The sequence below is a fragment of the Eubalaena glacialis genome, chromosome 10 (genome assembly GCF_028564815.1).
Source record: "Eubalaena glacialis isolate mEubGla1 chromosome 10, mEubGla1.1.hap2.+ XY, whole genome shotgun sequence".
NCBI lineage: Eukaryota > Metazoa > Chordata > Mammalia > Artiodactyla > Balaenidae > Eubalaena > Eubalaena glacialis.
The window spans coordinates 114996742-115024047 of record NC_083725.1 but is presented as its reverse complement, the minus strand read 5'-3'; the positions used below and the strand labels follow the sequence as shown (position 1 = coordinate 115024047).

At 56.0% G+C, this 27306-nt stretch overlaps 1 protein-coding gene across 1 annotated transcript; it reads left to right on the top strand.

Annotated features, from left to right (window-relative positions):
• Positions 1–6031: 6031 nt before the first annotated feature.
• EHD1 (EH domain containing 1) lies at positions 6032–27306 on the top strand. The gene is made up of 5 exons (XM_061201986.1): positions 6032–6605; positions 10140–10237; positions 21957–22369; positions 24678–24842; positions 25278–27306. The coding sequence occupies exons 1-5, from the start codon at positions 6202–6204 to the stop codon at positions 25800–25802; spliced, it is 1605 nt and encodes a 534-aa protein (XP_061057969.1). The 5' UTR covers positions 6032–6201; the 3' UTR covers positions 25803–27306.

Below are 27306 nucleotides of genomic sequence, written 5' to 3'. Positions count from 1 at the left end.
TGAGAATCCCGTGTGTGTGTGTGTGTGTGTGTGTGTGTGTGTGTGTGTGTGTGTGTGTGTATCAAGCCACGTGACATCGTATTCAGTTTGAAATCTGCTTTCCCGGTTATTGGTAGTCCACGATCACTTTAGTTTCCTTTCATTTTCTTCTCATCTCCTGTTGCCAGGAGTTGCCAATCAAATAAATTGTTGATTGACAAAAAGACAAATCCATTGCTGTAGGAGTCTTCTACTGCCGCGCAACAAACGACCGCAAACTAAGTGGCTTAAAACAATAGTCACTTATTAGCTCACGGGTCTGTAAGTCAGAAGTCCAGAGTCTCGAATGCTGAAATCAGGTGTTGGCCAGGCTGAGTTCTCTTCTGGGGGCTCTGGGAGCCATCTGCTTCCATGCTCATCCTTGTTGGTTGGCAGGCATTGGCAGGATTCCGTCCTTGCAACTGTAGGAGTGAGGTCCCCATTTCCTTGCTTGTTGTCAGCTGGGGGCTGGTCTAGGCTCCTAGAGGCCACCCACATTCTTCTCCACATGGTCCCCCTCCAACTTCAAGCCAACAATGGCACATCAAATCCTTCTTGCGCTTTGAATCTCTGACTTCCTCTGCCACCAGCCAGAGAAAACTCTGCTTTTAAAGAGCTCGGGTGGCACTTCCCTGGTGGTCCAGTGGTTAAGACTCTGGGCTTCCACTGCAGGGGGCACGGGTTCAGTCCCTGGTCGGGGAACTAAGATCCTGCATGCTGTGTGGCGCGACCAAAAATAAATAAATAATAAAAATAAAAAAGAGCTCAGGCCACTCGGATAATCTATCTGAAGTCAACTGTACCATCAAACATGACTTATCACGAGTCATATGCATCATATTCACAGTCCCAGGCATTATGCAGGGTGTGTACACCAGGTTGGGGAATCTTGGGAACATCTCAGAATTCTGCCTACCACAATTACCAAAGGGCAAGCGGGGGGTCTTTCGGGGAGGTATTGGGAGGTAAAGGGTAGCAGGCCAGGCTGGATGAGCAACTCTGGGAAGGGTCCCGTTGCATTCCTGCCCTTCGAGAAGCCCCAACATGTACTTCTGGGAGTGAGCATGGAGCTTGGGCAGCCATGGGCCCTCCCATCTCCCCTACTTCTGGTCCCTTTTCAGATGACCCATCCCCATCACCTGTACTGAAGGTCAGGATGAAGGATAGGTCAGGGGAATGTTCTAGCTGGGCCAAAAGGGAGGTGAGACACTGACTATTGGCAGGGTAGGTGGGCTGGGGCAGCTGCATAGACCACCCAGCTCCGAGCGACCTGGGTGGAGACTGATTTGGGGGAAGGAGGAGGAAGGTGTTAGGTCAGCAGAAGGGACTGGAGGGTGGCCTTGCACACAACGTGTGACCCCCGATGAGGTGTGGGTGTGAGGGGCTGGGCCAGGGACCAGAGGGGCTGGGCTTGTTAAAGATGAACTGGTCTCAGGAATTCCCTGGCAGTCCAGTGGTTAGGTCTCCATGCTCTCACTGCTGAGGGCCCGGGTTCAGTCCCTGGGTGGGGAACTAAGATCCCATAAGCCGTGCTGTGTGACCAAAAGAAAAAAAAAACAACAAGATGAATTGGTCTCTGTGCCCTGGTGGCTGAGTGTGACACACGACCGGAGATAGACTTACTCTCCAGCCCCAGACTTACTTTCCAGCCCCCAGCCTGTGAGGCCCATGGTGAGGCTCAGGGCAGCCGCCAGACATGGGGGAACAGGGGAGAGAGGCTATGGGGAGGGAGAGGAAGCTGGAGCAGAAGAACATGCTTGGAGAATATGCGAGAAGGCAAGTGGCTGCACTCCCCCACGGGGGGCTAGGATTGTGGTCACTCAGGCAGCAACATCCACATGCCTTGTGTGTACTCTCAGGCTTCTGAGACCACGGGGACATCGGGGTTACACCCACTATTTCCATCAGTGTAGAGTAAGGGGATCCCAAGACCCTGCCAAAGGACCCCTAATGGTATCGCTGTAGAAGGCAGAATTCTCACATGAAAATGAAAAACCACTTCCCCGGAAGTCCCCAGATGTGATGTGTCCACAGCAAAGGCCTGGAGGGCAGGGTTGGAATGGTGCCTGAGCTCTCCAGGGAGTTTAGGTAAAGACTGTACCCTGAGTTCAGCTGCAGCTCCTGCCTCAGCAGCTCCTGCAAGATGGGGCCAGAGGCCACCAGGACTGAGACACGCGTTTAGAAGCCCAGCAGGGGGTGGCCTCCTCCAGCCCTGCAGTATAGTTTCTTTTTTTTTTTTTCAATTTATTTATTTTATTATTTTATTTTATTTATTTATTTTGTCTGCGTTGGGTCTTCATTGCTGCGCGCGGGCTTTTCTCTGGTTGCCGCGAGCGGGGGCTACTCTTCGTTGCGGTGCGTGGGCTTCACATTGCGGTGGCTTCTCTTGTTGAGGAGCATGGGCTCTAGGTACGCGGGCTTCAGTGGTTGTGGCACGTGGGCTTCAGTAGTTGTGGCTCACGGGCTCTAGAGCGCAGGCTCAGTAGTTGTGGCGCACGGGCTTAGTTGCTTCGCATGTGGGATCTTCCCAGACCAGGGCTCGAACCCGTGTCCCCTGCTCTGGCAGGCGGATTCTTAACCACTGCGCCACCAGGGAAGACCCTGCAGTATAGTTTATATCAAAAGTGCTCGGAGGCCTCTGCAGCTCAGCTCTGCAAATCACCACGTAATATATGTACACAGCACCCTGGCAGGCCCCCCCTGGCTACAGAGTTGGAGCTGCTGCTTCAGGGCAGAGTTCACCCCAGCCCGTACCTGGGAAAGAGGCTCTTCAAACCCTCTTGCTTTGCTACCAGCCTGACCTTGCAACTTCAAATGGTTTGATTGTGGAAACAGCACAGTGTTAAGATTCCGAAGGTCCAGCTTCTCATTCAACCTGGGTGACTTCAAGCAAGCCACTCAACATCCCCAGGCCTTGGGCTTTTTCTTATTGGGATCTGAAGGCAGAGATCCTGAGCAGCCCTGACACTCAGTCACCTCCAAGCTGGACACCTGCAGAGGCCTCTGGAGCCCAGCAACTGTGCATCTTCCGGAGAGAGGCCCCATGGGGTGGAAGGATGCCCTCTGGCTGGTGCTGGAGCCCCCCCGGCTGCAAAGGAACAGAACTCCCTGGTTCTTTACCTTGTTCTGGCAAAAGTGATCTGTTGGCCAAATCTCTTACTCATGACTGTAAGAACGAAAACTGTGCTTATATGAAAACTTTCTCAGTGTAGAGAATGAACCACTCCTCATCCCAGGGACAAACCTCTGTGTTATTGGCTTTTCCCAGCCTGATATTTCTGCCATATTTAGAGGAAAACTCTGTTTTTCTTTTCTTTTCTTTTTAAGTTGTTTTCAGGGGGCATGTAGACACTTCTCTAGACCAGGCCATTATGGGGCTGAGCAGACTGCTTTGAGGTCAAGCAGGTGACCCCCTCCTGCTAGCTGGGAGCAGTCTCCAAGGAGACTTAGTGGCACCCAAGGCAGGGTTTGGCAGTGTATGTATGTGAATTTAAAGGAAGAAAACACTGGGAGTGGGGGAATGGGCATCATTTCTGAGGAAAAGGAAAATATTTGAACCCTTCTTCAACCTTTTGCCAGGGAACCAGCCAGAAACAATGAGGAGACACCAAAAGTGAAATGGTTCGTTCATGTTTTATGAAACTTTCCCACCCAACAGAATCTATCCTACACAAAAAAACAAGAAAGAAAGTAAGTTAGGACATTTTCACAAGCTGGGGCATTACTAGATATGGAAGCTGCCCAGGACCTAGGTGCCAGCTCTGCGAAATTGGGGAAACGAATTTCCGCCCACTGGAGTCTCAGAGGGAGAGAAATCCCTTCTTCCAGTCCTTGAGTCCTTGGAGAAACTCAAGCAGCCATACATAACCAACAGGGGCTGGTTTCATTTATAAATAACCCAGGAACATTTTGTTGTTTTCAATTTTTTAGGGCTGGGTTTTCCCAGCACACAAGGCTCTAGGGAGATGTGAAAACCATGGCAGGTCAACATGAGAGCTGCTGGGACAAGCTTGTGGAACCCTCATTCAGGCCACTAGACAACCACCTCTTTCAGTATCCTCAGCCTCGGGCCCTTCCCTGGAACATCCCAGAAATTACATCTCCGGGGTGGACCCTTCAAAGTGCCATGTAGGAGGTAAGTCCTTTGGCTTCAAAGGCTGGCCCTGGAAGTCTGGACTGGGCCTGCCGGAGGCTCCTGGTCATCAGCTGGCACATAGCCTCTGGTGACAGCCCTGCCTAGGGGTCTCAATATCCCCTTTTAAGGAGAAAGCCAAAGAAAGAGTCTCATGGCTTCTGTGTTTTACTGTGATTGATGAAAAGAATACTAATGAAATCCCAACTAAAAGCAGTAAGTCAGGGACCTAAGACTGCAGACAGGGCTGGAATTACTCAGCTGCTCTCCAATGGTCAGGGAGGGGGAGGGAAGGCAATCGGTTTAATGTGATTTATTCCCCCAGAAGGCACTGAGGCCTGATCCTACAAGGGGTGGGCGATCAGACCTCCCATCTGGGACTTCCCTGGCGGTCCAGTGGTTAAGACTACGCTTCCACTGCAGGGGGCGCGGGTTCGCTCCCTGGTCCAGGAACTAAGATCCCACATGCTGCGTGGCGCGGCCAAAAAAATATTAAAACAACAACAACAAAACTCTCATCTCGCCCCCTCTTGACTCAGCTCCCCTAATACTCTGCTTATTCTCAGTTTTGAGTTCCTGCCTCTGTCCTCTTAGACTACCAGCCTGCTTTCTTCCCTGATAACAGGCACCGAGCCCTCAAGGCTCCCACATTTCCCAGAAGCCAGAAAGTTGGACATGAGGCCTCCAAGTTCCCAGGTGCACCTTAGATCTGTCCAGGAGCACCCACCACCCCCACCCCTGGCACTTTGGTGTCCTGATACTGGTTACATAACAATCACAGTCTCCAAAGCTTTGACATCACCCACTGAAGACTCTCACCAGCCTGGACAGCCAAGGGGGCCTACGTGTGGCTGGGAATGATGGTGGGGGAATGAGCCTAATGGAACAGCCAGGAACTGGTTAAGGGCAGGAGGCACAGGTCAGAGTAAAGCATGGTAACTGGTGGTGACCCAGAGAGGAAAGCAGAAGTATTTGGGTTTTTTAATTCCCCCTAAGTTCCCACAAGATTTCACTGTTGCCCCGTGTTTCCCCTCCACCCCACATAGGGAATTTCCGATTTCACTTCCTCAAAACTCAAGTGCTGGAGGGCCTCGGCTTCCTCTTCACATCCCCCCCACAGATGCAGCCTCTTTAGGGAGGCCATCTCTTTTCCCCCACATGTTATATGTCATATGTGTCCTCCACTGCTAGTGTCCATCTCCCAATTCTTGGCCTGAGGGGAGCTCAGACCTCTTGCTGCTGGTTGGTCTTTCCCCATCGGCCTCCTCCCTTCCCATTTTTCTTTCCCCAATCACCACCCCGCCTTGGATGTTCTACTCCCTCAGCTTCCTCCACTACTTCATTCCTGTCTCTCCCTCTCCCAAAGCAGATAAAAGATGAGGGGATGAGAGGGAGTGTCAGAGAAGCAGGGGCGAGAGGAGGAGGCAAGGAAGGGCAGTGCAGACAGGAGGCGCTGGGGATTCTGAGCCAGTGGGAGGAAGAGGACCGTTCCTGGGGGAACTGCGGGTGGGGCGCGTATTCAGGGCACTGGGGTGTCTAACTGGGGGTCTCGCCGGGTATGGAAGGCGCGCAGACCCCGGGACCTCCTCGCTCCGAACTCCCACTTCCAGCCTTCCCAACCGCAGCACTCCCGCAAGCCGCTCCCCCAGGTGCGGTTGCCACGGCCCCCGGGCCGGGGCAAGCGGAACAACCGGCGCTCGCGAGATTTGGAATCGGCCAATGGGAAGCGGGGGAGGGGAAGACGTGGCGCGGAGCGCGTGGGCGGGGCTCCTCCTTCTCCCCCTTCCCAACTCCCCGCGGCCCCGCGTGGCTGCGGTGTGCGCGCCCGAACGCGCGGCCCGGCCTTATAAAGGGAGCACGGCGAGGCGCGCGCTCCACTGCGCAGAGGGTGCTCCGTGGGCCGCGCCGTGCGCCTGCGCAGTGCGGGCCACTCCCCGCCCCCTGCCCCGCCACTCCTCAGCCGGCAGGCCCGGCCCAGCTTCGGCTCCGCGCCCTCGCCCGGCTCTCAGCCGCCGCTCTGCCCTGCAGCAGCCAGCCCGGCCTCCGGCAGCATGTTCAGCTGGGTCAGCAAGGATGCCCGCCGCAAGAAGGAGCCGGAGCTCTTCCAGACGGTGGCCGAGGGGTTGCGGCAACTATACGCGCAGAAGCTGCTGCCCCTGGAGGAGCACTACCGCTTCCACGAGTTCCACTCGCCCGCGCTGGAGGACGCTGACTTCGACAACAAGCCTATGATGCTCCTCGTGGGCCAGTACAGCACAGGCAAGACCACCTTCATCCGGCACCTGATCGAGCAGGACTTCCCCGGGATGCGCATCGGGCCCGAGCCCACCACCGACTCCTTCATCGCGGTCATGCATGGCCCCACCGAGGGCGTGGTGCCGGGCAACGCGCTCGTCGTCGACCCGCGGCGCCCTTTCCGCAAGCTCAACGCCTTCGGCAACGCCTTCCTCAACAGGTACCCACCCCTTGACCCGGGGGGCAGAGGGGGTGGCCGGGGTCCCGACCGTCCTGTGACCGCCGCCCCCGCTGTTCTTTGTCTCCGAGGCCCCCGCGAGACCCTTAGCGACCACTCCCTGGGACTGGGTCCCCTGCCGCTTCCCATAGAAAACCCTTACGAGGGGGTCTGCGAGTGGGCGTCGCCGGCTCCCCCGGCTCTGTCACCTCCTCCCCCCCCAGAATTTTCCAGGTTATCGGTTTAACTCCCAACCCCCCTGGCAGATCCCAGACTCACTATCCTCAGTCTTGGTCTCCACCACCTTCCCCCAGACTGGACGCACCTAATTCATTCAAACCAACCCCTTCACCCCTCCCTTCACGAGTCTGTTTCTTAAGTGTCACGGACAACTACGGTGAAACTTTTAGCCATTCCCTTTGCTGGTGTGCTGTGCTGTGCCTCCCCAGGGACCGGTGGGAGAGGATCTGCTGTGGCCTGCTGAGTTTGGGGCGGCCTGCAGAAGCAGGAGACAGGGCGAGGACCAGCACTTCTCCCAGGGGCAGTTCTGAAGGTCCTGTGCTGCTTTAGGGGTTTCAGGGTTAAGGGTCTGTGCTGCCAGGCGGTGGTCCCTGGAGCCCTGGAATGAGATTCCGGCTGCTTAGACTCACTAGGATGTTCCCTAATCTACTTGGGCCTCAGTTTCCCCAGTTAAATGGGTAAAACCCTGAGAAGGGTAATTCTCCGAGGTTCTAACCTTCACGATGCTATGAATGAAATGCATTGGCCTCCTCTCTCAGGAGTGCTACAGCCAAGTTCACTTTTCTCTAAAGGAACTCCAAGGTCCTACCCAATGGGGATTCTAAAATCCCTCCCCCCACCCCCAGGGAACATACCAAAGGACTTCACAAATTTGTCATTTCTGCCAAACCCCATTCAAGGAGTGACTCCACATGCCTTTCAAAGTCTCGTCTGGGGAAGAGCCTAGGAAAGAATCCTTGACTCTTGCCTTCCAGAAGGTCTCCGCCCTGTATGATCACATTCCTTTCCAGACACTGTCCAGCCGCACAGGGTAGACCAGCTTGCCCTCGATCCAGGCCAGTGGCCAGGCCTACCTCTGCGCAGAGCTGACCTTTAACGGAGAAGACAGGCAGTCTTCAGTTGTCTTTTTGCCTCTCTCAGGCATTTGAACCTGTCTTCCTGTTTCACGGCTGATGGCGTTTGTGAGTCAGGGCCAGAGTAAAGCCCTTTGGGTGAGACTCCTGAAGAGGCACGGCCCTCCTAGCCAGGAGCCCGCCTCAGGGGATACTGGGGTTTGAGAATTGTTGTGCCTGTAGGTAGGCGATTGGCTGGCTGTCAGCTGGTGGGGGCCATACGGTCCAGTGGAAAGTCTGGCTGCTGTGCTGGGAATTCCAAGCATTATTAGGTCTGCTTTCCTGGAGAAATTTGGGAAGCTTGAAGGAAGGAGCTACATCTCCTTCTGCTGTCCTTCGGTGTCCACTTTTGATTGTGAGAGGTGACCTTTTTTGTAAGGAGAAATGGGCGTATGACCTGTTTTCTGAATTTGGAGACCTAAAGTTTCAGAGCTGGGAGGGATCTTAGACATCAGCTAGGCAACCCCTACCTCGTTCAGGAAACCGCGACTCCGAGAGCCGAGTTCACGAGCCTTCACGAGCCGGTTAATGCAGTGCCAGCTGTCTGCCTTTGTGCAGCCAATTACCACCTCCTGCTACTTCTCCCTGAAAAAAAGAGCAGTTCAGGAGTGCCGGGAAGAGAGGCAACCTGATGATGCCAGTGCCGCAGGATCCGAGAGCCACACTTTTATTTCCTTCTGCCACCACTTCATCTCCAGAGGGTCCCAGAACGCTAGTAATGAATGGCCCTGCTGGAAGGGGCCTCATCAGCCAAGGGTTGGGGTGTGGGTTTGCACTGGAGCTGAGGCCCCCAGCTGTGTCAGCCTGTGTAGTACACCAGCGCTGCCTAGCCAGCCAGGGCACACAAAGGGGGCTTTTCAGTGGCTGACACAGCCTCTCCCTCAGTCTTAAAGAGACTCACTGAATCATGGACTGGACTTTCCGGCCTCTTCCCCCTAAGTGGCTGCTCTAAGGCTAAAATCAGAGAGAGCAGGAGGCAAGGCGCAGCCACGGTATCCTAAGAATATCCTGCGTAAACTCATTGAGTAACTGGTAACTTGTAGCTCAAGATGAAATCTGTGCGTCCTTGTTGGTGAGGAAGCAGGATTGGATGCATCTGTACTGCCTGCTCCCTCTCGTATTTTCGGCCTCACTCCCCGGGCTTTGCAGAGCGCCTGATCCGCAGAGATGTTAACTTACAAGGCCCTTCACAAGGCATTTTTATGTATGTGGCTTCTCAGAGCCAACTCGAAGTCGTCTTGTTTTGGTTTTCTCTCCGCTGACTCCTTCCCCAGCAGGAGCCCCAGGTCGTGCAGTTCTTTACAGCACGTGTGCTCTGCTGCTGGCACGGTGAGGATGAGGTCCAAGGTTTCTTCATCCTGCGGGTCAGCTGCTTCTGCTCTGTTGTGCTTGCAGGCAGTACCTCTCACCCTGGCCAGCTGCCCCCGCCTCTGGGCCGCGGGTCACTTGTGGGGTGGGACCAAAAGGGGAAGCTAATCATGGCAGATCCCTAGACAATGGGCCAGTATTTTCTCTGCTCACAATACCTTTTCCAGAGAAGTTTTTAAAGGAGCCTTTTCTGTGTCCAGTCAAGAATCTCTGCTATCGGTTGGGACACCCCTTGCTGTTCTGGGCTGTTCTAAGCTCGGTGGGAACTCAGGGACACACAGCTGAGCTGTGGTCCGTGAGTTGCCAGCCTCTCTGTTCTTCCTCATTCTGCCTTGACGTTGAGAGAATGGTGTCTGTACTTCCCTGCCCCACCATGCACCAGCCTGCGTGGTCCCCTGGCTGTCAGCGGCTGCCCACTGCAGTCCCTTCACCCGAGCAGCTGGGTTGAAGGGAGGGCTGGCCCCAGCAGCAGTAGGACAGGACCATCTCTTGCAGCATGGAAATTTAGCCAAGTGGTTGAAAATTTTAATATGGAATTCCAAGGTCTCAGTTATCTCCCTTCTCTATGCCTTGCGGAATTGAATGGTGACCCTAGGCTTGTGCAGTTTTCACTAACACGTCAGCAGCTTGAAAGTTGAATTCTCGAACTCTGGGAGAAAAGCTAAGTGAGGGAAGTGCTGATGTGGGTCAGTTGGAGCCTGCTGGTTGGATTCCCAGTAGGGACAATATGTGCAATTTGCTGGCCACCCCTGGAAACTTTTTTTTTTTTTGGCCTCGTGGCTTGCGGGATCTTAGTTCCCTGACCAGGGATGGAACCCGTGCCCCCTGCAGTGGAAGTGCAGAATCCTAACCACTGGACCGCAGGGAATTCCCACCCCTGGAAACTTAAGACAATAGAAAACCTCCTTTCCGTTCCTTTCTTCTGGAAAGGAAGCCAGAGGCGGAGACGAAGGAGTACAGAAATCACTGCTGTCCCATCTAGAGCAGCGATACCCGAGTCTTGACATCTCTCTTCTGGGCTCTTGCTCTCGTGCAGGTTCATGTGCGCCCAGCTGCCCAACCCGGTCTTGGACAGCATAAGCATCATCGACACTCCCGGGATCCTGTCTGGAGAGAAGCAGCGCATCAGCAGAGGTAAACAGGCTCTGACACAGCCCAGGGCACCTGGTGTAGTCAGACGACTTCCATCTGACGTCTGTGACACGGACCAAATGCTGCCCAAGTCTCTCCCAGCCCAAGTGAGAACCCATTTTACATCAGCCTTGTATCTGCGTGGTACGCCGAGCCCAGTGGGGGCCGGAGCTTGCTTTTTCCTTGGTTCCCTTTGCTGAGGTTACAAGAGCCGTCAGGGTGAGACAACAGCCAGTTTTATGTGGTTTTCAAGCTTCCCAGCCCCTGGGGTCTTCTGGAAGGGAAGACAGGATCCTGGCTGGCTGCGAGGTCCCAGGAGATTGCTCCGTGTCTGGGCTCCAGGTACCTCAGCCAGCATTGCTGTTCTGAAGGGGGCTGATTCAGGCCCCACTGAGCCCCAATCCCCCTGGGGCTCATTCACCTTAGTTTGTGTTTAAAAGCTTTGCCTCCCAGAGCTGTATAAATTCCTAGTGGGTCCAGCAGGACTGTGAGAGAACAGTTTGACTTGAAAGAGCCAGCCAAAAGGAGAAGCTAGCAGGAATTTGTTAAACATGTTGGGCCTTGGAAATGTGTTTAAATTTTGCTTAAATGTTGGTCATCAGTAGCCTCCCTGGGTGCCGCGCGTGGCGTAAGGTTTTCATGTGGAGTATTAGTGCACCGGGCCCATTCTAGTTGTGTAAACTCCTGTCTTGAGTGTGCCAAGCTTTTCTAAAGATCTGGTTCAGGACGCACCTGAACTGGGTTATATTCCTGCCGCTGCCCCTTTTTGTAGAAGGGAGGGGAGCCTCACGCCTGAATGCTCTCTGGGAGGAGCATGGGGGCCGGCTAAGAGTGGAGCCTGCAGCTGCAAATGTAAAAATGAAACAAGATGAGACTCAGAGGGGGTTGAGGACAAGTGGCCAGATTTGTTTATCATTAACTTGCAAATCTCTCCTGTACCCCCTTTCCCTCCGGGCTGCCCAGCATTAGTGAGCTTTGCGGTTGAAGCCAGCAGCCTGAGATTTGGGAGGCAGTGTGTCTCTGCTGAGGCTGTGAGGGGGTGGGGGCCCCATCTTCAGTGCTGAGAAACCCTGCTTCTCTTTTTTTCCCGGCTCGTGGGCCCCTGCCAGTACGGGATTGCATCAGAGCACACTGAAACTGCTCTCTGTCCCTCAGTCTGGTTTAAACTTCCACGTTCTCCACCCCGATGGTAATGACACTTCTAGGGGAGGCAAGGGCCAGTTTTTTCTTTCTTACTGCTGTTATTGTTCTAACCTGGTTTTAAGAAAATGCCTGATAAACAAGGCTTTTGCCCTGTCATTTGCCAGAGCAAGGCTAGAAAATCTGAACAAGTTACTCTTTTTTTTTAATAAATTTGTTTATTTTATTTATTTATTTTTGGATGCATTGGGTCTTCACTGCTGCGCGCATGCTTTCTCTAGTTGCGGCAAGCGGGGACTACTCTTCATTGTGGTGCGCGGGCTTCTCATTGCGGTGGCCCTTCTTGTGGCAGAGCGTGGGCTCTAGGCTCATGGGCTTTAGTAGTTGTGGCACGTGGGCTCAGTAGTTGTGGCGCACGGGCTTAGCTGCTCCACGGCATGTGGGATCTTCCCGGACCAGGGATCGAACCCATGTCCCCTGCATTGGTAGGCGGATTCTTAACCATTGCGCCACAAGGGAAGTCCCTGAATTAGTTACTCTTAAAGAGAAAGACCCACAAAAGGGAATTTATTCTCCATCTACCTCCAGGATTGAGCTATCCTGGAGGGACTTTCTTTGAGGCTCTGTAGAGTTATGTCTTTAATGACCTGGTGGAATATGCTGGGGAGGAGTTCTCCCAGCTGGGAGCTATCAGATCAGATAGGTCAGTTGATGTGAACGCATCTTTGGATAAGGGACAATAATAGCTCATAAAAAGAGGCTTATCCTCCCCCAAATGCCACACTCCTTATAACCTTCAGAGCTGGCAGTTAAGGTGTTTGAAGGAGGTCTTCCCTGGTGGTGCAGTGGTTAAGAATCCGCCTGCCAATTCAGGGGACACGGGTTCGAACCCTGGTCCGGGAAGATCCCACAAGCCGCGAGCATCTAAGCCCATGTGCCACGACTAGTGAGCCTGTGCTCTAGAGCCCGCGAGCCACAACTACAGAGCCTTGCGCCACAATTACTGAAACCCGTGCGCCTATAGCCCGTGCTCCACACAAGAGAAGACACCGCAACGAGAAGCCCACGCACTGCAACAAAGAGTAGCCCCCGCTCGCCACAACTAGAGAAAGCCCGCGCGCAGCAACGAAGACCCAACACAGCCAAAAATAAATTTAAAAATAAATAAATAAATAAATAAAGGTATTTGAGGGAAAGCCTTGGGGTTCTTATGGCCCCTGTTGAACTCAGAAACAGCAGTTTTCCGCCAGTGCAGTGAAGTTCTCCTGCTGGGCTGTCTTTGACACTTCAGCCTGGGGCCCTAGTCTCAGCAGACTGAGGAGTTGGGAGTGTCTAACACTGTCTTGCTGCAAAGAGTATCCTGGCCCTGCCTGCTGGGGTGTTTCCCTCCCTTGCCGCCCCTTCCCTCTGCTTCCTTACTGCATTAGTAGAAAGGCAGACAGTGGTGTCCAGACTTGCTCTCTGTGGGACACAGGCACCAGAGCAGTGCCTCAGCGTGCTCTCCAGTCAGGCGCAGGGTGCATCTCACTGGTGGGGACCAGACAGTCCTGGCCCGCAAGTTACCCATGTAGATGGCAGATACTTGGAGGAGGAAGCCAGCAGGAGACTGCCTGTATTCCCCCCCAACCCCGCTTCCTTACCGTGTGGCCCCTCTGGCAGCCCCTGGCTGCCCAGGGACCCTCCCCCACCCATCATGGGCAGGAAGGAGGAGGTTGGCTTAAAGACAAGTGCATCACTCTCATTGGAGGAGGGCTTTCCTCCTGTGAAATAGAGATCTTGCCCTCCATAACCCTAGAGGTCTTGGTTTAAAGTATTCTACTAACAGTTACCAAGTTGGGATTTACCGTGGGATGTGTTTGGAGTCAGCGTTTTACCAGTGGAGAAGAAAGACCATCGGGCGGTACCTCTTGTACGTGCTGGGTGTGGCCTCCGGGGTGGTGTTCTCCAGGTGGACGCAGAAGGGGTAGGTTTCTCCTTCTTGAAGACCCCATTCATCTGTCATTGCAAAGGTCCCATGTCACCTGGCAGAGGAAGTCAGAGTAGGACAGTGTGTTCCAGGCTCCCCGGCGGCCACCTCTCTGCTCCCTTTGCTGACGGTGTGGAAAATAGGTGTTTCCCTCTCAAAAAGATTGGGCCAACAGAAGATGTGTGTCCCGGGCAAGCGGCATGCATTTCCGTGGTCTGTCAACCTCATTCCCTGGAAGCAGGGCATCCTTCTGGAGGCTGCGTAGACGTTAGTGTCGCTGATTACATTTACTTCCAGTTCCCACCCTCTCTGCCTAGCCCCTCCTGACTTTTTCCCCTTTCCCCATGGTGCCTAACGTGTGCAGGAAATACTGTGTAGAAAGATAAGGTAAGGCCTGAGCGGGCCCAAAGCAGTCGGGATACACCCAAGGCTCTGCAAGAGACCCCTGAGAATTGCTCCAGGGAGGAGTAGGAGCCTCTGGGGGGTCTTGGGCTGCGCCTCCCCGTTGTGCTAATCTCCTGAGTGCCTTTAAAGATAAAGTTCTCTTGTGTCAGCAGAGAAAGGTGACCTGCGGGGACAGTGTTCATTCTTGGGTGCTGCCCGTGTGACTGATAAAGGGCATTCCAGAGGGCATCTGGGGCCCGGCGGAGCTGGTGCCTTGGGCTCCCAGGCTGCTGGCCGTCGGCACAGTCGTGGCAGGACCTGGGAGGGAGCAGGTCTTCCCATGCGGGTCCTCTGTGGGCAGCGGCCGGAGGCGCTTTGGTGGAAGCCTCAGCCCGGGGGTCGGGGGCCTGGCCAGGGCACCCCCGCCATTGTCACTGCGAGGCTGTGAGCTGAGCTGTAACTTTTGGGCCTCATTTTCCCCCGTGGGCGTCGAGTCAGCAAGGTCGAGTTGTTTCAGCTTGGATTAGGAGATGGAGCCTGGCCAGCCTCATGCCTGGCTCTCTGCTGGCCTCTGCCATGGGAACCAGCCCCACTCGCTTATCGCAGCAGCTGCATCTGTGAGGAAGCTGCTGCTCTTCAGATGAGGAAACGGAGGCTTAGCAAAGTTAAGTAGCCCAAGAGGACATAGGCTAGCACGAGTTGGCGCTGGGATTCGAACCCAGCAGAGTCCGTGCTCACGCCGCAGTGTGCTGAAGACCGGTGCTCTGGGCTGAGGAGCTCCGAGAGCTTGGCTCGGACGAGCCCTTAGCCCTGCTAGGCCGGTGCTGTGCCGGGCTCAGCTCTCCCGGAATGCCCAGGGGCCACACTGCTTCTCTCCCTGCCCAAGATTGGACTCCCCGTCCAGAAATGGGCCTGAGGTTCAGGGCTTTGAACAGCAGTGCTGAGACCTGCTTTTTTTCTCCCTATTCTCTGCCTCCAGCTGGAAATTCCCACCCCTGCCCCCCCAGCCATCCATGGACATGCCTTAGGAGCCCTGGCTATGGCTGGCCAGTCCCCTGGGTTCTTACTTGTCCCCCGGGTTCTCACTTGTCCCCCCTGCTGACTATCCCTGGATCCCAGGCTCCATCCAAGCTCAGGAGCCATCTGGCTCAACAGTCGGGTAGGGGCTCCCTGGCCCAAACCTGGAGCCCTCTGACCCACAGGTGTCCCTTCCTGCTGACCACCTCCTGAGATGCCCCAGCCCTCAAAGCCCTCCATGCCAGCGTTTCACGAGGGTTTTGTGCACCCCAGAGAATGGCTCCACGAGGCTGCCCCAAAAGCCTTGTGCAAGGCCGAGCACAAGGCTGAGCCCTGCGTCCCTCCTGGGTTCCCAGCACCCTCAGCACAGATGATGACAGAGGTTCGAGTCCCAGATCAATACTTAGGAGCTGGGGGCCCTAGGAAGTTGCTGCACCCCTGGGAGCTGCATCAGTAGAACAGGAATAGCAGTACCAGCCTCTTGGTTCTTGTCGATGATTGCACGAATTTACGTGTGTTAAGCTCCTACCCTAATGCCCGCTGCCCAGTTCAGTGTCCAACAAATGTCAGCTGAATAAAAGTACACTGAAAAACCCAGCGACTCTCAGACTTTGATGAGGAAGACCTTTCTCTGAATAACAGCCCGAGGAGGCTGGAAGAGGGGAAAGCATTGACTCAGCAGGGGTTTCCCTTCAGACTCCAGGACCTCCTCTGGTGGGGGCCCAGCCTCCGCACAGCTACCCTCCTCAGGGCCTTCCTCTCGTCGCCTTCCCACCAGCCCGTCCAGCCCCCCCAACTGCCCCTGTCCAGCTTTTGGCCGCTCTGCCCGCGGGGGAGTGGACCAGCCCCTGCTGGCGCCCCACCTGTTCCCCGGCAGCTGCCTGAGCGCCTGCAAATGCTCAGTTTATATTTGGGGTACGAGGCATTCTTCACGCGTTAGAAGCAGTCGTTGCCTACACACCCATCGGAATCTGAGCTTCTTGGGCCCAGATACAAATCCTGTGAGTAAAGGACCGCAAACATATACGAAGCGCTTTCAGTGGGCCAGGCGCTCACTCGCTCACACAGCGGAAACCTGCCGTCTCCACGTTGCAGTTGAAGAAACAGAGGCTCAGAGAGTAGAAGGTTCAGGCCTGATTCCAGGGTCCTTCTGCCCTTCCCCCTGGTCTCCCCTGCCGCTGCCCCCCAAACCCGTCCTTTGTTGCTGATTTCTAGGCCAGATTTATTGAGATCTGTGTTATATACGGTAAAATTCACCCAATGCACCAGTCGTGTAACCACCACGACGACCAAGATACAGCGTTTCCATCACCCCAGAAAGTCCCCTGCACCCCTTTGTAGTCCCTCATCAGGCAACCACTGATCTTTGCCCCTAAAGTTGTGCCTTTCCAGAATGTCAGAAATGGAATCATACAGTGTGAAGCCTTTTGTGTCTGTCTTGCACTTAGCATGTGCTTTTGAGGTTCATCATTTCTTTGAGAGTCTGCAGTTCATTCCTTTTTGTAGCTGTTGTACCCCGTGATACGGATGTACCATAACTTGTCATCCATCCTCCTATTGAGGGGCATCTGGGTTTCCAGTTTGGGGCAGTTTTGAATAAAGCTGCTATGAACCTTCGTGTAGAGTACAAATTTTAATTTCTGTTTCTTTTTTTTTTTCTGGCCGCGCCTTGTGGCATGTGGGATCTTAGTTCCCTGACCAAGGCTTGAACCCGCCCCCCCGCATTGGAAGTGTGGAGTCAACCACTGGACCGCCAGGAAAGTCCCAATTTCTCAGTTTCTCTCGGGTAAATGCCTAGACGTGGGAGGCCCCTTTCTCCCAACCTCTGTGCCGCTGAAAGGGTCCTTCCCTTAAGAACTTTAGCTTCAGGAAGCTCAGAACAAGTCCTCACGGTGTAAATTCTTAACTCTTTAATCTCTCTCGTGCTCCTGCACCCCTTCCTCCCGGCCCCGGCACGTGTTAAGCGTGGTGATGGGAGCCGTGGCAAGAAACGCGGAGGCCCACGCAGCTTGAATGGCAGGAAACAAAAGTCGATTGGAGACAAACCCTCTATTGTTTGCATTCTAGAAACTTCTGGAATGTCTGAAGCAGCCTTTCCCCCAGCTACTGCAACTACCTGTGTTTGGAGGGTGCTGGGCTAGGGCGAGGACACATCACAACTGCTCCTTCTTCACCTCGGTGTCGGAGGGTGGGAAGGCAGACCCGGTGAGGAGGGCAGCCAGCACTGCAGAGGCAGGACCCCTGGAGCACCCGGGCCCTGCAGGAGGCTTGGTGGGAACAGAGCCAAGGTGAGAGGCAGGCTTGGGCCTCCTGTCTACACAGCCCGTGTAAAATATGCATAACGTAAGATTTACCATTTTAACCATTTTTAAGTGCACAGTTCAGTGGCATTAAGTACATTCTCATTGTTGTACAAACATCACCACCATCACCTCCAGAACTTTTTTTCTCTTCTCAAACTGAAACTCTGTCCCCATGAAACTACAACTCCTCTCCCCCTCCCCAGCCCCTGGCCCCCACCGTTCTACTTTCTGTCTCTGGATTTGACTCTAGGCACCTCATACCAGTGGAATCATACCCTGTGACTGGCTTATTTCATCATTTCATAATGTCTTCAAGGTCCCAGAACTTTCTGAGCCAGAGCTTGTCTCTTATCAGTGCTGGCTTTTACTCACATCGCAGGGTCAGCCCTTTCTTTCCAGTTCACCCCCTCCGGCTGTGTTGTCTGTGTCCTTCGTGGGTGTCAGCACCTCACGACTGTCCCTCCTGAGGCGGATGAAGCTGCAGCATTGTGTTCGCACCTGGCGCGTGGGCCGTGGTGTCCTCCTCACCGGGCGCTCGTGCCTTCCTGCTTCTGCCGAGGAGTTGCCGTGCGTTAGGTGATGTCTGATGCCTGGTCCTGCCGCCGAGGCCGACCTCTAGGTTGTCCCAGAGCCTGAAGGCCCAGTGCCTGGGGCAGTGCTGGGGGCAGGGTGCTCCTCTCTGGATGTGTCCCTGGTCCCTGCACTTGTCACCTGCCGCCGAGCCCCAGGCTGATGGTGGCCGCTGGGCTGCCTGGCCAGTGCGGGGACTCGGTCGATGCTCTTGGCACTGCAGACGTGGGTCAGTCCAGCCCTTGTTGCCTGTGGAGACACGCGGGCTCAGTGAGGGGTTGGCGGGCTAGGGGGTGTCAGGTGGGCCTGGGGAGGCTGCGGCCATGTGATAGGACATGGTCCTCCACCTGTGATGACATCGCACGAGCCTGAGCCTTGTGACCCTCTGCATGACCTGTGGGCGTGCTTGGCCAACCACCGGCTCTCTCTCACCAAAAGAGTGAGCACTTTCCATATAAACAGGAAATTTCATTCACCTACAAAAAAATGGGCTTAGCTCTGTTGGCTCCAACTTGAGGTGTTGGCAAGTAACTGGGTTTGCAGGCAGGGCCATGCGGGGCGCTCGCTCTGGCTGGGGGCTCGTGGACCTGGTGCCTCATTCATAGGCTCCTCCTCTCTCTCCTCCTCTCCCTCCTCTCCCCCCATCATCTGCCCCCCTTCCCGCCGCCATTGGGGGATGGGAGGAATGAGGCCACACTGGGTGGAGTCCGGGGGTGACCTCGGCTCCCTGCATGCCGTCCTCACTCCCTGGCCAAAGCTAACTTGGCCTCGAGCCCAGCCCATCAGGGCGCCCCTGTTCCCAGTCCCTCGGTTTCGGCATTGCCGCCTCCCCAGCTGTGTGAATCTGTGGTCGTTTGAACTTGCGGCGATCTGAGGACAGTCTGACGAGGGGAGAAGTTGAGCCTCATTGTTGCTGAGAGAGCAGCGGTTCAGTCCTGAGTCATCGTTTTTTCAGCGCCGACCTGCCGTTCCCAGAGCCGGCCATAAAAGGCGGTGGCGGCGAGGCCGGGCTGGCCCCGCTCCCTGCCCGTGTCCCTCGGCCTGCTCCTTGTGTCCGGGGACGTAGGGACCTTGTACTTTGGAACCAGCAGCCTGGTGGTGGCTGGTGGCGGGCGTAGGAGTAACCTGGCCCTTGCTCCTGGCCTTCCCACGTCCTCTGAGTGTGGGGAATCTGGTAGCCCGGCCCTTTCCTTTGTGTGCATGGGCCTCTGGAAGACTGATGGCTCCCCTGCCCAGGCTCAAGTTCAGGTTCACAGGGGCTTTGCTGCCACCAACTCCGCTGCTATGCTGTTAAGAAGCTAGGGACTTCCCTGGTGGCGCAGTGGTTAAGAATCCGCCTGTCAATGCAGGGGACATGGGTTCGAGCCCTGGTCCGGGAAGATCCCACATGCCGCGGAGCAACTAGGCCCGTGTGCCACAACTACTGAACCTGCGCTCTAGAGCCCGCGAGCCACAGCTGCTGAGCCCGTGTGCCACAACTACTGAAGCCCACACACTTAGAGCCCGTGCTCTGCAACAAGACAAGGCAAAGCAAGGAAGAGTAGCCCCCGCTCGCCACAACTAGAGAAAGCCCGCGCGCAGCAATGAAAGCCCAATGCAGCCAAAAATAAATAAATATTTTTTAAAAAGCAGGCTGTTTCCCCCTGTGCTGCAGTGGGAACAGGTTGCCCTGGCGAGGCTGCAAGCTAGATCCACAGAAGCCATGCATTTGGGGTTTTCCTTGAGGTTCGGTGTCTTGCCATGAGGACAACACTGGCCTCCAGCCTCAGAGCCAGGCTGATCATTTGTCACCTTAGTTTCTGATCAGTGATCCAGCCCCAGCCCCTCAGCCCTCGTTCCAGGGGGCCCTGCCTCTTCTCCCCGTCCTGCGCCTGCCTGACCCATGGGTGTCGCTCTGGTGCTGGGGCCTGTGCTGGGAACGCAACACGTCACCTCATTTAATCCTCCCTGTGATCTTAGGAGGAGGAATTGTTATTTGACTTTTACAGATGAAAAAGTGTTAACTCAGAAGTTAAGAACTTGGGGTCACAGAGTCAGTGGCTGGAGCCGGGAGTTAAATCCAGGGCTTTCTTACTAAAAACCTGTGTTGTTTCTGAGTGCTTGGGTGCGGGGAGAGGCCTCCAAGGCTGCGGCTTCAGGTGCGCAGACAGCTCTGGAGCCCACTTGAATCTGGGGACGGGGCGGCTGGAATGTTTGTCTAACCAGGCACAGCTTCACCCCAGGCACGCCCTGCACGGCTCTCTCTATCTTAAAGTACCCCCAGCCCCCAGGGGGTGTTCCGACCGGAGTGGAGGTGGCCTCGTGCGCTGTCTGTGGACTCTCATTCAGCCCTGGAGGCTTGGCGGGACGGCTCAGCCCACGCCTTACAAGAGGGGCGGTGAGGGCTGCCCTCCCCGTGGCACCGTGAGTCACTCTGGGCCTTTTGTTGACACTTGGTCCTTTTCTTTGATCTGCCCTCTACCTGCTGCTTTCCTGTTTCTTGCCATCTAGAGAAGGCATGTCTAAATCCCAGCCTGGTGGCGGTGGGGGGTTGATTTTGGCCTGTTTCTGGGCAGCGTCCCAGGCTCTTCTCTATAGGAGTGCCTTCTCTGGCTTCTTCTTGGGGGCGTGACTGTGCTCTGGGAAGGACGCAGCGGTTCCTAAGAGGGCCAGCCTGCATTGGGGGTGGCCTGTGGCCTGCCAGTGAGGAACAAGGGGACTTGCCCGGAGTCACCCAGAGAGATGGCGGCTCGGGGGCTGGGACCCAAGCTTCCCAAAGACTCTTGAGCCATTGTTTCCACATGGTCTACTATTCTTTAGTAGTCTCAAAAGATAAGAAACAGAATTTTCGCTTCCTCTGGGGACAGTGCAAGAAGTGGAAACTTTTTTTTTTTTTTTAATTCATTTTACTTACTTATTTTTGGTGCGTTGGGTCTTTGTTGCTGCGCGTGAGCTTTCTCTAGTTGCGGCAAGCGGGGACTACTCTTCGTTGCGGTGCGCAGGCTTCTCATTGCGGTGGCTTCTCTTGTTGCGGAGCACGGGCTCTAGGCGCGTGGGCTTCAGTAGTTGTGGCTCACGGGCTCAGTAGTTGTGGCGCACGGACTTAGTTGCTCCGCGGCATGTGGGATCTTCCTGGACCAGGGCTCGAACCCGTGTCCCCTGCATTGGCAGGCGGATTCTTAACCACTGCACCACCAGGGAAGTCTGAAGTGGAAACATTTTGAGGTGGCATAATTGTAAAATAGGCTACAAATTAAACCGCTATTGCAGAGACCCACAAATCCATGGGCTTTTAAATCAGGTGTCTGATAGTTTGTGTGAAATACAACAGTCCAAGGCCATCCTGAACCCAGGGTGGTTATTCCAGCTCCTGCCCTCACACCTGCATTCCAGTCCTTGGGAAGGGAGAAGAGGACAAAGGGCTGGTGCACCTTTTCTTTGCTTCTTCATTTCTGCTGCAGAGAGGCTGGGAAATGCAGTTTTAAGCTGAGGGGGCCGTGAATCGAGCTAAAACTAACAGTTCTGTCAGCAGTCCTGCTGCAGACGGCACGGTTCACCAACGGCCTTAATTGTTGGTAGGAAACAGCACAGAATAGAGTGGGGAGCTGGAGCTTAGTCCAGTCGCTTCATTTTAGAGAAGCATTTAAGACCTAGAAAGGGGAGGTGGTTTGCAGCACTTAATAGGCCTGTAGAGCAGGGGTCAGCAAACGTTTTCTCTAAGGGTCAGAGTGTTAAATTTTCGGCTTTGGGGGCCTTGTGGTCTCTGCCACAACTGAGCTCTGCTCTTGTAGCTCAGAAGCAGCCAGAGAGTACAGATGAGCAGGTTGTGTTCCAGTAAAGCTTTATTTATGAAAACAGGTAGTGAGCCAGATCTGGCCCCCGAGCTGTAGCTTGCAGGGAACGAATGAGAGTCCTGCAGAACAGGGAGCCCAGCACATAGCACCGGATAAGCAGCAGCTGTAGGTCTTACTGCTGTAATTGTCGCTGCTGTGCAGGGGCACCCAGCCAACAGCCCCCAAATCTGTTCTTGCCGCCCGGCGTTGAGCTGTGCTGCTGGGGTCTCCTCCTCACTCTTGCCATAGTTCGACCCACTTTAGAGCTTGGACTTTGTGACTTCCCTTGCATTATTTATTTGTTAAGTGCCTCTTCGTGCCAGGTGCTGCATGGGTGCGGGTGTTACCATGGTGGGTACGGAAGTAGGGGAGGCCTGATGAACCTGCCCTCAGGGCACTGTGCTGTCCACATAAGTACATTCTGGAAATTTAAATGACCCCAGGCTGAGAAGTACCAGGCCAAGTCAGGGACGAGAGCCATCAGACCACCTGGCCCCTGGCGCCCCTGACTCGCCCTTCTCTTCCCACAGGTTACGACTTCGCGGCCGTCCTCGAGTGGTTCGCTGAGCGGGTGGACCGCATCATCCTGCTCTTTGACGCCCACAAGCTGGACATCTCCGACGAGTTCTCGGAAGTCATCAAGGCGCTCAAGAACCATGAGGACAAGATCCGCGTGGTGCTGAACAAGGCCGACCAGATCGAGACCCAGCAGCTGATGCGGGTCTACGGGGCCCTCATGTGGTCCCTGGGGAAGATCATCAACACCCCCGAGGTGGTCAGGGTGTACATCGGCTCCTTCTGGTCCCACCCGCTCCTCATCCCCGAAAACCGCAAGCTCTTCGAGGCCGAGGAGCAGGACCTCTTCAAAGACATCCAGTCTCTGCCCCGAAACGCCGCCCTCAGGAAGCTCAATGACCTGATCAAGCGGGCGCGGTTGGCCAAGGTAAACCCAGGGTGGGGACGCAGCCCCAGGGGGCTCTGGGATGGCCACTCGGGGCCCCGGAATTGGATGCCCAAGACCCCGCCCTGCAGACCCATGGCCGCACTGTGCCATGCCTTGTCTGAACCTGTCCTCTTGTGCCCCCGTGGGAGCAGCCTTTTCCTGAGATTCTTTTTAACACATATAAACATCAAATAAGAAGGTACCACTGTGCCGGGGGGCAGCCTGGGGGGTGGAGAGTGGGTGGGGATGCTGCTCGAGGGCTCATCAGTTTCCCCCCAGGTCTGCTGAGCACTGGGGTGCACGCAGCATGTGCTGGGTGCTGGGGACGCAGTGGGGACTGACAGGTCCCCACCCTCCTGGCACTTGTCAGCCGTACAGGGGAAAGCAGAACACATAAAGGAAAAGAAAGTACAATTTATTTGTATTGTCTCGGGGTCGGCCCGGGATGAGCTGACCTGGGAGGGCGGGCTAGACTGGGGGGCCTCGGGCGGGAGACGATGCTTAGGCCGAGACAGGAGGTAGTTAGTGGAGAGATGGGGCACAAACCTGCGGGCCCAGGGAGAGCGCTGATGGCCTCTGCCTCAGAGGCCTTGTAAACCATCCCTACTCTTCCACGGAAGCACAAGGCCTGCAGGCACCTGTGGACAGCATCTGAATTGCTCAAGAGTTTGGAGTCTCAGTGCCTGGCCGAACACTTCAGCGGGACCCCGGGGTGGCTGGGGCTGGGGAAGGAAGGGTAATGCCGCCAGTGGGCCCTTCAAACACTGAGGAGCAGAGCACGTCCCCTTAGGACACGATTTTGAATAGTACCGCATTGTGAGGCTCCCTTCTGTGTAGCCCAGAGGCTCTGGGACTCTGCCATGGGCCAAACACAGTGGCCCAGGGCACCCTACACTGTCTTGAGGTCTGGAGTCAGGTAGCTTTGGGTGTTCCCTGGCCTGAATAATGAGAAGCGACGCTGCATCCTTTACCCCCGGCTGTATCTCCTCTCTGGTTACCCAAAGTGCTCCAGGACAGGCAGATTGGAACTTGCTAGAAGCATAGGTTCTGAGGCCCCACCTCTGCCCTACTGAACCATAGTCTGCATTTGGACACAGTCCCCTGGTGACCTGTATGCAAAGTAAAGATGCCCGCACCCTGCTCTGGAGGGTACAGGGCTGCATGTTTCTGTAGATGTCTCACTTCTGGAAGCTTCCTGATGAGTGGAACTGGTTCTGAGAAAGGAGCCCATGAGAAAATCCACATACCTGGCTCCTGGCCTCGAAGGGCCAAGCAGCGTCCTGAGCTGAAGGGGAAGAGGCGGTGAATGGAGGAGAGACCTGGCCTCCTGTTTCCAGTCCAGCCTCTGCTCAGTCTCAGGGAGGGGCAGCTCCCCTCCTTCCCCGTCCAGCCCCTCTCCTGGCAGGGCTTCCAGTGCTCTCGCTCAGCCTCCTTCCAGGACAGAACAAAGGGCAGACTTCAGGCCCTGCCTGCTCATTTACAGAGATGGTGTGTAATCGCGTGGCCCTCGGGCACATTGAGTCACCCTGCCTGGAAAGCCCCAGCCTCTCCAATCTTGTCCTGCACCTGCTGTTTTGAGACTGTTTCCTTTTCCTGGACTGAGTCGCTCTCTCTGCTGGCCTGTGATGGGCAGAGCTGTGACTGTGACTCTGTGACCAGCCTGCTTCCCTGGGGCAGTTCTCAGCCAGGTCTCAGCCCCCGGCAGACAAGGTCAGGCCAGTGGAGAGGTTTTTTGGGGGTGGAGCTGGTGGTCTGGGAGACGGGGGCGTGAGGCTGGCTGGCTGCAGCCCTCCTCGGCAGGACGTTGCTTGGCAAGGCAGAGGGATTTGAGGGCTGTGCCTTTGCAAGGTTGCCAGAGTTACTGGCCCGCTGTGGGGAAGGGAAGGATGTGCCACCCTTCATTGGCAGATGTCTACCCAAGGCACTGCGTAAAGCCTGAAACATCTGGGGAAAGCCTTGTGGGATTTTCCTAATCCTTAGTCATCCCCGAGGCTGTCAGGATGATAAAGTGGAGCATAACTCAGGCTGTGTTGGAGTTCATGGCACCAGCATCCACAGACTTGTGTAAGCAGGATGGCACGGCTCTGCTTGGCTTGGTAGGAATGTGCTCGGTGTCTCTGATGTGCAGAGGGGTCACCGGGGAGGGGTGTGCATGCCGAGAAGTGGAAGGAGCACGGGCTTTGGGCTGCGGCTGTGGTTAGCTGTCCCGGGTTACGGTCCAGCTTTCCAGGGCAGCACAGGTGCAGGCCACGCTCCCAACAAGGTGTCCAGGAAGCACCTGACACCCACCCCTTCTCTGTCTTCGCAGGTCCACGCCTACATCATCAGCTCCCTCAAGAAGGAGATGCCCAACGTCTTCGGTAAAGAGAGCAAAAAGAAAGAGCTGGTGAGCAACCTGGGCGAGATCTACCAGAAGATCGAGCGGGAGCATCAGATCTCCCCCGGCGACTTCCCCAGCCTCCGCAAGATGCAGGTACGGCTGCCCCTGGGATGGGAATGAGGACGGCTCGCGGCACTGGGGCAGCGCTTCTGGAGGGAACCCCGGCTCCATGGGGCGGGGCCTCCCAAAGTGGAAGCGGCCGGATTAATCACCAGCGCCCCACCCGATGGGAGAAGTTGACCCAGGCCGTGACACCTCACAGGGGAATGTGGTGACTCACCCTGAGGGGGAGGGGGAGGGCGGGGCTGTGCCAGGCACCCCAGCCTCCTCCCAGTTAATCCTCGCCACAGTCCTGCACGGAGGGGACTGTTTTTACCTCCGACTTAGAGAAGGGGGAGCCAAGATGTTAAGTGGTTGGGGCTGTGACGTGGAGCCAGATCTTTCTGCTCGGGAACCCTTGCTGCACCTTTGGTGCCGGAGCCCGGGAGGGGCCGACCCAACCCTGTCCTTCCTCCACTCCCACCACAGGAGCTCCTGCAGACCCAGGACTTCAGCAAGTTCCAGGCCCTGAAGCCCAAGCTGCTGGACACGGTGGACGACATGCTGGCCAACGACATCGCCCGGCTGATGGTGATTGTGCGCCAGGAGGAGTCCCTGATGCCTGCCCAGGCCGTGAAGGGCGGTGCTTTCGACGGCACCATGAACGGGCCCTTTGGGCACGGCTACGGCGAGGGGGCCGGCGAGGGCATCGACGACGTCGAGTGGGTGGTGGGCAAGGACAAGCCCACCTACGACGAGATCTTCTACACACTGTCACCCGTCAATGGCAAGATCACGGGCGCCAATGCCAAGAAGGAGATGGTGAAGTCCAAGCTGCCCAACACGGTGCTGGGGAAGATCTGGAAGCTGGCCGACGTGGATCGGGACGGGCTGCTGGACGACGAGGAGTTCGCCCTGGCCAACCACCTCATCAGAGTCAAGCTGGAGGGCCACGAGCTGCCCGCCGACCTGCCCCCGCACCTGATCCCGCCCTCCAAGCGGAGGCACGAGTGAGCGATCCCTACTCCCACCGGCCGGCCAGGCAGAGGCTGCAGGGGAGGGGAGGGTCAGCAGTTCCCAAGACCATAAAGACTGAGCGATATTTCCTCAGCTCGCAAAGGAAAACCACCATCTTTATCTTAAGGCTGCTCCTGGGGAGGCAGGGGTGATACTCGTAGGTGAACGATGGAATTTTGTGCATAAGAACCATGGATATTTTTAATATATAACGTTAGAGGCAGCGTTCTTTCTTGCCTCCTCCTCCTCCATCCAGCAGCCCCACGCACGCACAGCCTCTGTCCTCCCCGTCCTCACCTCCTGCCGGGGAAGTCGCCTGGCTCGCCCCTCCTGCAGCTGCGGCCCGCGTGTAGACAGGGACGCGGGTCCCGTCTGTTTCAGGCTGAGTCGCTCGGCCAGTGGCTTCCTTCTCCACCCGGCCCTGCCCCCTCCCTCTGCTCCTAGATTCAGTTGGTTCTTCTTGTGCCTTCCTCCTTCCGTTCGCAGCGGCCCCCTGTCCACAGGCCCTGCCTTCGCTCTCGTGTCCCCTGGCTCGGCAGTCACAGAAGCCAGGCCCAGCTGCCTGTTTGCGGGGAGTCCAGGGGACGGGTGGGTGTGAGAGAACATCTTCCAGAGAAATACATAAGCTAGTTTTTGTTCTGTAAAGTGACACCTTTCATACTTGACTGAATTTTCCAGTAAGTTCCCAACCACTTGTTCAGAAGCTGTGATTTTTGTCTCCTTCCCCGCGCTCCAGCCAGGGGACAGCTCCACTCAGGAGCCATGAGATGTGGGGTGCGTGCAGAGCACACCCTGCCAGAGACCCCAGAGGCGGTGTTTCCTGCTTCACCCTCTCACTTTCCTAGGACATTCTGGTACACCTCTCTGTCCCACCATTGGTGGGCGGCGGGTCCTCACGAACCTGGTGTGGCTTGGTGCTCCAGCCCGGGCCTGGTGGCCGGACAGAGAGACCAGGGACAGCCCAGCCCCTTCCCTCTCCCACCTGACTTCCTCCCGTTGAGCAAAGGAGGGCGGCGCTCCACGTGGATGTCCTTAGTATAGCGGCCCCCAGGCTGAGCAGCTCGAAACCCTAGCCAGCCAGCCGCCAGCGGAGGCCGCCTCACTCTGCTTTGCCTCGGCTAGGCTGTCGGGGGCCTGGACATCCCTGCCGGCCAGTGGTCAGCCGCCAGGGCCTGGAGCTGTCATCACAGAGCCACTGTGGTGGGGGGGCGGGAGCAGGCTTCCCACCAGGCACGCCCTCGGGGGTCTCAGGGACTCCTCCACTCTGACCTCTGACCCCGGCCCACCCTCCTAGTGCTGCTCTCTAGGCCTCTGCTGGGTCCGAGTCTCCAGGAACTGGCCATGTTCCCTGCAGCCTCAGCCCACCATCCCACACTGTGTCCTCATTGGGAATTCACTGTTTACGGTGCAGTGGCTTAACCACGCTTGCCTGTGGGAAGGAAAAGCAAACTGAAGACAGGACTTTTTTTTCTTGCATTAAAAAAAGTTTAACTGTGCTGAA

Coding starts and splice junctions, on each gene's coding strand:
- EHD1 (XM_061201986.1), top strand. CDS start 6,202: ATGTTCAGCTGGGTCAGCAAGGATGCCCGCCGCAAGAAGGAGCCGGAG. Junction 10,238..21,956: donor GAAGCAGCGCATCAGCAGAG/GTAAACAGGCTC, acceptor CTCTTCCCACAG/GTTACGACTTCGCGGCCGTC. Junction 22,370..24,677: donor AGCGGGCGCGGTTGGCCAAG/GTAAACCCAGGG, acceptor CTGTCTTCGCAG/GTCCACGCCTACATCATCAG.